Source organism: Parambassis ranga, chromosome 24 (assembly GCF_900634625.1).
Source record: "Parambassis ranga chromosome 24, fParRan2.1, whole genome shotgun sequence".
NCBI lineage: Eukaryota > Metazoa > Chordata > Actinopteri > Ambassidae > Parambassis > Parambassis ranga.
The window spans coordinates 3,843,963-3,855,790 of record NC_041043.1 but is presented as its reverse complement, the minus strand read 5'-3'; the positions used below and the strand labels follow the sequence as shown (position 1 = coordinate 3,855,790).

Genomic DNA, 11,828 nt, shown 5'->3' with positions numbered 1-11,828 from the left:
TTCCCCTGAGTTCAGCATACTGTTGATGAGGTCAGCTTTATTTTGTAAAAGCTGAGTGGACGGAGTTAACGTCCATGCATTTTCATGACTCATCTTTTGCATAACATCACTTAGAAATATGCTTACTATTTACCATGGGTTATGTTATTCCTATTCTTGTGCAGCTGAGCAGAGACTGACAGCTGATGTTGACACTGATTGTGCTATGACCGCTGGATTCCTGAACTGTGTTGGTCTTTCTGCATCTAATGCAATCTCTTTGATGAAGCAATGAAATAATCTGTTCAGGAGAAAACTACAAATGATACACAACAATTCAATATTATAGTTTATTTTTTTCATCTTTTTCATATATTTTCATATAAAAAAGTGTCAGTAACTGACATCAGTCAGAAGTTTGAAAAAAAAATCCACTTCCTCTCAAACCACTTCCAAATGTACCATTCCTTTATCATCACAGCCTTCCTCCTGCTCCTCATCCATCATCTGAATATCACTCGTCATCCACCCTCAGAAGAATGCAGTACTGATTTTAGTAAACAAAAAACTAAACAGCAGAGGTTTCACACCTCTGTTCAAAAAAATAAAATAAGCTGCTGTTGCACTGGTTAGACTTTCCCCTGCAGGGAAATAAGCACAGCTACAACCTCTTGCGTTCGAAAAGCTATCGAACCCCCTGTGTGGGCCCGCCGGGTCCCCGAGCAGCGAGAACGCAGCAAACCCCCCCAAAAAAAGAGTCTCTGCTCACCGAAGAGCACTTCTTATATGTTTTATAGAGGGAAAAAACAGAAGAGGTATTCGTTCACTGGTAAAATTCACAATCCAAAGCTTTGAAAGTGTTAGGGCGACCAGGCAGCTGGGATAAGCGGAAGACAGATAAGGTGTGGTTAGGGCAACCGGAAGCAAATCCCTCCTGGAAAACCTGGTTTCTAACTTTCTTTTTAATTAGCTTTTTTTTTTCTTTTTTTCCCATTACCAGAAAAATAAGGACATCGTCCTCATCAACATATGACAAAGAGTTATCTCACAATAACAGAGCTACAGCAGAAGCAAGAAGTCTATCCTTCAAAGTGCCTCGCCTTTTTTTTTCTTTTGACACATGAAATTCCAAAGAGGTACTTTTTTTTCCATCCTCTCCATCATTTCTGTGAAATGCACACAAACACTCATATCTGACTTATTATGAACACAGACCTCATCCACACACGTACAGTCAAACTCAAAAAGGGCTCAGACAGTGTTCTTTGAGTTTTCACACCTCTGGTTTTCACACACTCCTTGGATTAGCTTACACTGACAGTTGGGATGGGGGTACAGGAGAAGAGGGACGGAGGGGAGTAATGCAGTGGATTTCTAATGGACAGGGGCTTATATAAGGGAATTGGGTAAGGGGTGATTTTGGGGATCAATATGACCCCACTGAATACAACATGGGAGCAGCAGCATCAGCACGTATGCACACTGTGCTGGATAGTTCAGGCACACGTAAAAATCACCGCCCAAAATAATGCGTCCGACTCCAGTTACCAACAACAGCAACCACATCGACAACAACATCCACTCCTCGTAATACAAAATGAAAAAAAAAAACAAGATATTGAAGAAACTAAACAATATAACAGTGATGACAGGATCAAAGTGCAGACTGTTTCAGGCTGCACAGCTTTTCTTTCTGGGGACTTTCTCTGGGTCTTCACTTTTCCAGGAGACGGGTGATATTGGCAACCAACGTGTTGCTTGCTAAAATACTGAAATGTAGTCCTGGATGCCTCTGGAGCCTGGCACAAACTCCACAAGCAGAGCAGGAGTTTGTTCCAGGCTGCCCTCTCTTGGTCAGTTTTGGCACTGCAGGCAACACACAAAAAAAAAAAAAAAAAAAAAAAAAAAGAGTTTGTGCATCCACTTGTAGATTGAGATGACGTCTCTCCAACAACGATCTCTCTTTCGTTTTGTTCTGATCTTCTTCTCAACATCCGAGTGCCATCACAACCCAGGGCTCACATCTCTTCCACATTTTTGATGAATTCCCACCCACCCCTTTGATTTTTTGTCCCATAATGAGCAACAACAATGACAGTAAAAAGACATCAATGAAAAACACCAAAAAGCACTTCATGTCATGTAGCGGGTGATCGCTCTCAGAGCGTATAACAGTTCTGCTTGCATTCGCGCTTCCATAAGAAGCAGATTAACGTGGACCTGCAGAGAAAAGAAACAGCTATTAAAACACTGCTGTACAACTTGAATAGATAACACAAAGGAAATGGAGGAGTTCACTTTTACCTTCTCAGAGTGCTGAAACTGCCTCCAGAAACTCTCATACATTCGTTTGGTGGTCTTCTCAGGGCTACACACCATGGTTTTAATGTAGATCTTAAAGCTACGGTCCAGGAGCTGGTTTATCTCTCCATAATCATAGTCATCATACCTGCACACCACAAAGAAATAGTATTATGATGCAAACTGGCGGAGCACAGCAGCAGTTATTATGAAAGTATCCAGGCACTGACCTGATGCCAAACATGCAGTGGATGTAGTTCCAGATGGCCCTGCGCAGCATGCTGGTGTCCACATCTTTGTGCGTTGCCATGGTGTTGTAGGTCAGGTTGTAGGCCATCTGAAACTTCTCATCCAGCATCTGACCAACATCGGGATACAGTCTGTTGACCAGAGAGAAGCCATGGTCCTCCCAGCTGTAGTCCTGCACATGACGGAAATAATGAATAAATCACTCAAAAAAAACAATCAACCCATGAAGGCATGCAGCCTGTATCTGATCTCTACCTGGGCTCTGAATGTGGGAACATGCTCCCCCCTCCTGGAGAAGTCCTTGTAACCATAGCTGGGGTCTTCAAAGTGTCGGGAGATGTCTCTGGAAGGGACACACTCCTCGTCCTCTGCTGTGACCACCAGCATGCTCTCAGTCTTCTCCCTCTCAAAGCGAGTTGCCATCTCCTCCTGGCTTGCCTCCTCATCATCGCGGCACTCCTGCAGCTGCTTCATCCTCTCCATCAGCACCTCCACCTCGCCGCACATGTCCTACAGACACACATCCATGGGTCAGATATGAAGTGCCTTTCACACAGGTTGAATACAATCCTTTCATTGAGTCAACACTTACGTGGTCGCTCAACAAATTGTCGTGGTGATTAGCATGGCCGTTGCCGTTGGCAATGTCACACACGCAATACTGGCTGAGGGAGGGGGGTCTGAATGTGTGCCCGCCATCACTGTGGATCTCGGGCGTAATGCCGCAACCAAAGGTGAAGGAGGCGAGGGAGTGGTAGTGTGTGAGCAGGACCACCGCATGGATGAGCTCTGCCAGGGACCAGCTGTTTTCCTCAGCCTTCAAAAGGTGCTGGAAAACACACACAGAGGGAAAAACTGTGAGTGATATTAACTGAAGCCAAACAGTGACTTCAATAACACTGACCTTTTAGGAAGTGGAAAAAATGCTTTCACCCTTCCAATCTAAATTATATCTCTTTTCTTTTTCCAAGCCTCATCCCCCATCACTCTCTATCCGCTCCCTTAACTGCATGTCATGCAGCTCCAGCCTCCACCCATGATCTCAGCCTGTTACATCAGACTTCTCACACCCACATCCACCCTCCACTCCATGCCCGTCCCCTCACCTCCATGTGTTCCTTGGTGAGAAGCCAAGGTCGGTGGGCCAGGATTTTGTTGAGCTCTCCGAGCTGCTGCAGCTTCTGCGGGGCTTCGTCCAGGCCGTTTAACCACTTCGGATCTCCGCCCACCTGGAGGAAGTCGTTCACGTGCAGGTTGACCAAGTAGGAACATTGGTGTCTAGCGGCCGCCTGAAAAGAAATCGAACGATAACAGTTAAACCTGAGATATCGAACCACTTCACAAGAGAATTCACAGAGGCTGGATGTGGCTTGTACCATGATGCCGATGTAGTGTCGGTAGTGCAAAGGTAGGGGTCCATCCATCTGCAGCAGGTAGTGCTGTGTCCGGAGAAAGCTCTCCAGGTACTGTGGGTGGAAGCCCATGACGAGGGAAATGTTGTCGAGGCGTCCGAGGGCTGCAAACGCATCCTCGAATATCGACTGTGTCCTGGTGTCCACTTTACTGACTTGAAGAATCTGATCAGAGAACATCAATAAATGAGAATACTTCCTTTAAGATTAAACCGTGTGCTGCAGAAATTAAAAAGAGTCTCATACCTCTTTTTCAGGGATAAATCTGCTTGGCCCGTTTCCTAGGGGTCTTGGGATCCTTACCCCCAAGTCCTGGAAGACAAAAACAAGAAAGACACAGACTGTTTAAATCTCACGGAAAAGCACTGCGATCACCACTTCTCATCTCTACAAGGTGAGAAACACATCAGCAGAAAGAGGCGACACACTGCTGCTGATGTCAAAAAAAATAACCTGATCAAACTAAAATGACATTATAAATAACACATCCACACACAAACAGAGCCGAAGTTTGCATTCATACAAAATTAAACACACATCAGAAACCTTTACTACATTGTCTCTATGTCCTGTAACTTTCCGCTGCTTGTCCAGACATGTCTGCCAGCGGACAGTGTCCCACAGCGCACAATGAAGGGGATGAATGAATGAGCAACAAAAAGCAGTAGTCACAAGTGACACTTGATGTAAAACATGCTTCTGACTGTCATTTAGAATATGCTATAATACTTATATTTTACACTGAAGCCAACAAAAGACACCAGAACTCCCGTCAATGACTTGTGTCCGCTGAACTCCTCAGACTCATAAACAAGCCCGGACAAAAGACTGCACTGCAGCTTGTTTGTCAAAGGAGAGAAATCTCGCTTTAACGCATCAAAAAACTAAATGTGTTTTCTAAAAAGCGAGCAGCAGGACGCAGCATCACTGACACACGGTGCATTTAACACTAAGCTGTTATTAGCCCTCTGTCTTTCTTACCTTTTTGCTCAGCCGTTCACAATGGGTGCATATCTTTAACAGGTTTGTCACAGCAAAAGAAGTATTTTCCACGTTTTGTGTCGGTGCGACTGCGTGCCTCATCTCGTGCTCTCGCTGCACCCTTTTGTTTTTATGGGTATAAAAAAAAAACAAAAAAGCAAAAAAAATGTAATGTGAATGGCTGTTTCCTCTTCTCTTTGTTCCTTGAGGCACTGGACAAAGTGCTCAGTAGTCAGCTGTTGCAGCCCCACAGCAGAATACCGTCCTCTCTCCCTCATACATTCGGTAAATAAGTCGAGGCTGGTGTGATTGACGCGCCCGGCGACCAATCATGCGGCGAAAACAGCCTCCTGCCAGCCAATGACGGCGCGAGGTACACGTGAGGGCGGAGCTAGAAGCCGAGGATAGAGCGAGAGGAGGGGGTCCTAAACGTGAGCAGGGAGAATAACCCCCCCCACCCCTCCAAGAAAACATCATCACTTCTCTCTGCTTTTGTTCCCTGCTGCCATTGATCATGATTGATTTTACTGTTATGTATGACACTATATGCTAAATAATGGCAGCAATTACATCAACCTAATCAACTCTGATCACACTGCCAGGATACTTTTATGTTATCACAAAAAGCATTTCTGTTCATATGCACTCAATGCAACAACAACACAATGTCAGCTCTTTGTGCAGCGAGTCCTCCTCTGTTGTTTTCTTGCTGTATTGGAGGAGTGAGCAGGGGGTGGGGGGTGCAGGTGTAAACTGAGCCCCCAGCAGGAAAAAAAAAGGTAGAGGGGTCCACTGTGCATAGATCAGCATCAACACACAGTGAGATGGTAGCTGCAAGACCTGCTGCAACAACAGCCCTTCAGTTAGTGGTTTTCCACCGCAGCCTATCAGACCAGAGATAATGTCATTCCTCCACCAATCAGCCAAGAGCTGAAGTAGTCCTTTAAAAGCCAGGAGGAAGCAGAGATAAGACAGGCAGCTCTTATGGCTTTGTTTGTCCCAGCTCAACAATAACAGGTCCAGTGGAAAAGTCTATAACTAGTTTATCACATGTCAATAATTACTCAGAATTATATCTGATGAGATGCTCCAAAAAACATCCTACGTTACACCACAGTGTCCATGTTTGGTTATTTTTGCACTTATCTTTAACATTCCGGGTAAACAACAAACAAACAGTGAGGTGTTTTTCTTGTAGCAGCACATGCGAGTCAAGTGTTACAAAAAGCACCCACATATATCGACTTAGATTCACATGCACAGCTCTGCTTCATGTTTCTGCATGAGATTTCAAAATAACACATTTCTCAAGCAAAACAGACAAGACTTCGCTGGAGGGGAGGAGCTGCACAATGACTCTGATTGTTTGAAAGAGTCATTAAAATTAGTGAAAAGATGTACTTGACGTCTTTCCTGCAACAACTCTGACTACACTAGTGTTTGGATGAATTGTGAAGACGGGCCCGATAAGCAGCAGACAAACAAGTTAAATTTAGAAGTGATGAGTCAAAGAGGAGGCCAAGAAAAGACTCTGCCTGTGTCCTCAGAGCAAGAGCCTGCCAGGCCAGTTTGTCAACCGGCTGCAAGTCCCCAGCACCGATAACTCGATAGCACAGTATTCAGCAGGTTCATTGTGTCGACGGAGCCACCACCTACACCCCCCACTGGTCCCTCTCCTGATGCCACAGGGTGGGGTGCAGGGCAGCGGTAAACATGTTCCCAGGGCTGGAGTCAGCACTCCCGGGCCGCTGGGAGCCCCATGGCTCAGCAAAGCTGCAGAAGAGGCTGGTCAGCGTTAGGGCTGACGACACACCAAACCTTTTCACATAAAAAGCGCTTAGGCTCGGGGGGTCCGGCCTCGCAGACGGGGCCAAACACTATTGTCGAAGCGCACGCACTGGTTACTCTGTGGGCTTTACTGTACTCACATCAGGGGTGTCAGAGTACCCGTCTCAGTGATCCAGAGGAATACTGTACACGCTGCTTTCTGAGTGAATGCTGCAGCGCATATGATAAAAACAGAGCGAATATGACTCATGTATCAAACATACAAATACTTAAATATCAAACATGCTCCAGAAAATGGAGAAGCTCCAGATCAAGCCCCTGAAACTGTCTCTGGTGTTTGAACTGTTCAGTGTTGACTCCAGACTTCATTATATTACATCCTGTACATATTCATGTGTGACTTGTGAACAAGTGTGACATCTGAAAACCACACTGCAGGTGTCTTGGGGGAGTGTTAAAACCTACATCTATCTGCACTTGAGTTATTCGTCTGATGTCATCTACACTGAGTTTGAATTGTTTCTAAATGTCTGGCTGCTGTTCGAGAGGACGACAGCTGTAGTTGGCTAAGGGAAGGCCACAGTGCTACTATGCCAGATTTGACTATGTGTGTGTGTGCGTGTGGATAGGATGGGCGTTGGGATTCGGGTCAGGACAACATAGGAAAGATTAGTTATAGTGAAAAGGAAACAGGAATCATCTCAGATTTGTCTCAGATATTTATCAGCTGGAGGAAGAGGCTGAACAATGGACACATTTCCACTACTTTTACCCTAGTGGTAATACAAATAATACTCCCATCAATAGTTAAATGTTAAGAGTCATTTGTTTCTGTTGATAAAGGGCTGGTTAACCCAGTTATGCTCTTGACTGGTTTCAAAACATTAACCTGCACAGTTAGTTTAAAAAAGATGTTAAAGAAACAGAAACACACACGCACAGCACAAACTGGGACTCCAGCAGCAAGTATGACAATATAAAACCAACCTGAGTTCAGTTCACTGAGGTTTTTATAATCAGAAGTCAGTTTATTGAACTTGTGAGTCTTCCCTGTTTCACTCTTTTTATTTTAGCATTATTCCTTAATTGCTTATTGTTACCACAGAAAATGTAACATAAGCTTAATGATGGAAGCAGGGATCATACTGTGTAAACTGTATGTGTGTCTATGCAACTTTAACACATTCCAGAAAAGGACACTAAAATCTTTTTGACACTGAAATGTTGTCATTTATGGAATCCACTTTAAATTTCTGCTGACTGTACCACACACAAAAGACCACAGAAAAAACAGTGAACCCTTGAGTGTAAAGTTCAATAACCAAGCTGAGGTGAACCAGTAAACAGATACTGAGCCTGCAACAATTTCCATGTCACTGGAGTTTTTTTTTTTTTTACAACACATTAGAAGGATAGGAACGATGTTAGTAAAACTAGATCCTAAATCTGAAACAATGAGCTGTTTTAAAGCAAAAGAGTTTCAGTGTGATTCTACAGATCAACAGGTAGTTTGATTGTTTTGTTTTGTTTTTTTAGAAGTTAGAAAGTATGGAAGAGAAGTGGTTGTTTTTTTCCCTTTACGAGTGCACAGAAGAATTAACAACAGCCTTAAACCAATAAAGAGGATGATAAAAGTTAATAAGATTAAAAAAAACAGAGAGGAAGCCTTGCCAGGCGTATATTCTGCACATGTGTGTGTCAGCGCTGCGGCTGCTGTGTTTTTTCATGCAGCGCGACACGAGAGAACCGCAGAAACTGTGGGGATGTTCAACAAGTGGCAGAAGTCCACCAGACTAGTTCAAACCTGACCTATCAGTGCGCAGAGGAGCGGAAGCAGAAAACTCTCCAACACTGACATAAGCCTAGCAACAGGCTTCCACCAATCACAGGGCACAACAACAGTTTCAGGAACCAATCTTCTCTCTCTCTCTGGCTGCCTCTCTTGTTTCTCTGAAAAAAAAAGAAAGAAAACAGAAAAAAAAAGTTCTGCCGAGGTATGAAGTTCACTCAGCAACCTAATCTGGTCTGTTTCATAGAAAGTTGTTCACTTTGCTTCTGTGTTTGCAAAGTTGTAACTTCTTCCCGTCCCTTTGACAAAACAAAACTCTCCTAACTTCATAGCACATACAAAACCACATGTTTCAAATTAGCCTCACAACTGAAACCCACATCTGAGAAAAACAACTGAGGAACTTTTTCCATGTAAACAACCTAAGTTTGCACTGAGTTTGTCAATACAAAGAGAGTTTTAAGTTGTACAGGAGAGGATATCCCTCACCCCATTCTTCAAACCAGGCAGGCTCTAGGTTCAAGTCTGTTCATCTATCACACTGCATTTAGCAGAGCAGACTGGAGATTTAACCCTTACCTGGCCATCAGGCTTCAACCTGCAGAGGTACAGGAGTGGTGCTAAGCTCTCAGATCCATTGAGATCATAAGAATCAGACATGAGCGTTGATGTGAGGCCATTTTTACTTCATATAAAGAGTCAGTGTGGGAATTCACTGGACCAGAGCTGCCTTTTGGCCCACTTTGAGCAGCTCTTGATCCTGTTTCTTCTTCTCTCTCAGTCGCCTGTTCTCAGATCTGTGTGTATTCTGGCAGGCTATCAGAGTGGAGTGGTCTCGCCAAGCGCCTGCTTTCCTGAGAGGAGAGGCGTCCCCCCCCCACCCACCCATCACCACCACCACCAGACCAGTGGGTCCTGGACCAGCGAACACCCACACTGGGAGGAAGCAATGTTCCCTGGATTCCATTAAATGCAGAGGAACTGCAGAGTTTTCATGGAGCACACAGAAAAAAAAACAGAAACTAGTGAAGGGAAAGAGATATGTGGAACAAAAGTTAACCTCACAGTTTAATCACTATACACAAATTGTTAAGTAACCTATATGCATTGCAGTACAATTGAAGGGAACAGGCGTCGGCCTGCGACCCCTGTGTGCACGTGAGGAAGAGTGAGTTCCCGGGGATGTTATTCTAACAGGGAGAGGGCAGCTGTCACAATATAACAGGCTCCAAGAGAAAAGATCCCATAGAAAAACAGAAAATACCAAACCCTCCCCTGCTATCTTTAGCCTGATATGACACAGCCACCACAAATCAGTAGAACGCTCTTCAGTTTGCCTGCGATGTCCTCTTGTCTCTATATATTTTCTCTATATGTGTAAACAACCTCAGCTGTCCTTTGACTTCATGGAGTTTATTGATAGGAAACACAAGAGATAAGACTGCAAGGCAAGTCCAGAGGTGCTGCCAAAACTTCAAAAGACATCACTCAGAGTGTTTCAAAGTATCACAGCGAATGCTTCACATACTGAGGACTAAAATCTAGGGCAAGCTTATCTCTACCACTCATGTTATCCAGAAACATGGGACTAACAAAGCTGACCTTGTATCAGGATTAAGATTCTAACAGCCCCTCAGCTCCACATATTCACAGCTGCTTTTTTTTTTCTCTCCCTCTGACAAGACCATGGCTTTGCTGACTGAGCAAAAAGTGACTCATCTCACTGGGAACATAGCCAAAAAAAAGTTGTTGATCACCACCCAATAACTCTTAATGGCCATTGTAAACTTCGCACAAAAGACCCATTCACCTGTTTTCTGTCAGAATGCAGACGATTCACTCTATCTAAGATGATAAAAAAAACCCAATGAGCCGTTGACTTTTGAGTTTTATTGTTTCCGCGTAGCTTCTCATAGAACATATGAAAGTCAATGAACTCATTTGTTTTACAGGAAGGACTGCCAGTCCACTGTGAGGACACTCATAAATTCTGATGTTATATATCAGAGAGGCCTGAGCAAAGATTAGAAACCACTGTATCCTGAATTAATCTGTACTTCTACCTCGCTATCATCTCAATCTGCAACCTTCACCGGGGTGCATACTGATTGAAGAGGGGATGCGATACTGTTGCACTTTGAGGGGGGAGGAAGCGATATGGCCTAATCATCAGCCTCAGAACAATTTTGGCCGTGTCCTGTTACCTCATTAATAGCCAACGAGCCCTGGTACTGAATTGCAGAACAAAATGTCTGGCTGCAGAACCTCATTTGAGCTTGACGTCACAGCGACTGCCCCATTAATGTTTAATCGTTTATGAAATGTCTGTTTGATTAGGTGGAAACTCAATCACCTCAGTCTCTGTTCTCCTCTCTGGCTGTTGTTGAATATATTATTATAGATTATTATATTATTATAGATTATTTTGTTGATGCTTCATATGATGCTGAGTAGTGAGGGGAAAAAAATATTAAAATATTAATTTGAATCTCACTGAATGCTCTATTCTGATTAGAGCAAAATCACATAAAAAATATGTCTTGATGATGGCTATGAAAATCATAACTAAACTCACCAAGAGACAGATAATAGATGAAAGATTACAGACTATGACTATGGCCTGTTTACTGCTTACAGTCACTTTGTTTTGCCTTCCTTCCACCTCTCAGATGTGCCACTTCCTTGCATGGCAGGTTAAACTTCAAACATCATCTATGAGCGGGCGCAGGAAATATACACAGCGAAGCCAGCAGATCCAGTGTGTACAAACAGAAGAGGAACGAGTACCAACATACACAGACTCACAGCACATGTGCATGCATGTTGTCCTCTTGAGACTGCGCCCAGCGAGTTCCTCAAATATGACAACACGTCACATGACAATGAGATCAGGAGTTGTGCACGGTCTAAAGCGGAACTGTCTAAAACAGTGGAAAAAAAATGTAGGAAATGCTTACCTCGGCAAAAGTCTGCATATATCCCTCTAGTTATGCAAAGCGTGCTTGCTGAGTCACTCATTTGTGTTGACATAAATTAAAACAAAATTAAATAACGTGTAAAATAACTCAATCATGTTATAAGCTGTATAAGATGTTATTACGTATTATGTATATTATGTATAAGATGTTTGCATCTTTTATGCATGTGTTTGATATAAACACAAGGCCATTCTTTTGGGCTTCTTACTTCATCATATTTTTAAATGTATGGCTAATGTATAGTCTGTGTGTGTGTGTGTGTGTGCTTGTTCATGACATTTACAAACTCTCCGCGGACCTCGTAACCCCAACACAAGTGTGCCTGCATTGTGTGTGTGTGTGGTCCTCTGT

At 43.7% G+C, this 11,828-nt stretch overlaps 1 protein-coding gene and 1 long non-coding RNA gene across 3 annotated transcripts in view; both read right to left on the bottom strand.

The window, feature by feature from the left end:
* Positions 1–315: 315 nt before the first annotated feature.
* sesn1 (sestrin 1) overlaps positions 316–11,828 on the bottom strand; it is a 43,718-nt gene continuing 32,205 nt past the window's right edge. The window contains exons 1-9 of one of the 2 annotated variants that reach the window (XM_028397845.1): positions 4,923–5,202; positions 4,188–4,253; positions 3,906–4,106; positions 3,636–3,818; positions 3,122–3,358; positions 2,785–3,039; positions 2,511–2,701; positions 2,284–2,428; positions 316–2,199 (exon numbers count right to left, since the gene is read on the bottom strand). In XM_028397845.1, coding sequence (XP_028253646.1) covers positions 2,113–2,199; positions 2,284–2,428; positions 2,511–2,701; positions 2,785–3,039; positions 3,122–3,358; positions 3,636–3,818; positions 3,906–4,106; positions 4,188–4,253; positions 4,923–5,024 — 1,467 coding nt within the window. In that variant the 5' untranslated portion in view covers positions 5,025–5,202 and the 3' untranslated portion in view covers positions 316–2,112. Of the gene's footprint in view, positions 2,200–2,283; positions 2,429–2,510; positions 2,702–2,784; positions 3,040–3,121; positions 3,359–3,635; positions 3,819–3,905; positions 4,107–4,187; positions 4,254–4,922; positions 5,203–11,828 lie in introns of those variants that run through there. The other variant, XM_028397844.1, reaches the window with a different exon arrangement.
* Positions 8,230–9,362, bottom strand: LOC114429010 (uncharacterized). The gene is made up of 2 exons (XR_003669624.1): positions 9,079–9,362; positions 8,230–8,660 (listed from the first exon to the last, which is right to left on the bottom strand). It is a non-coding gene; the product is annotated as an uncharacterized LOC114429010 (long non-coding RNA).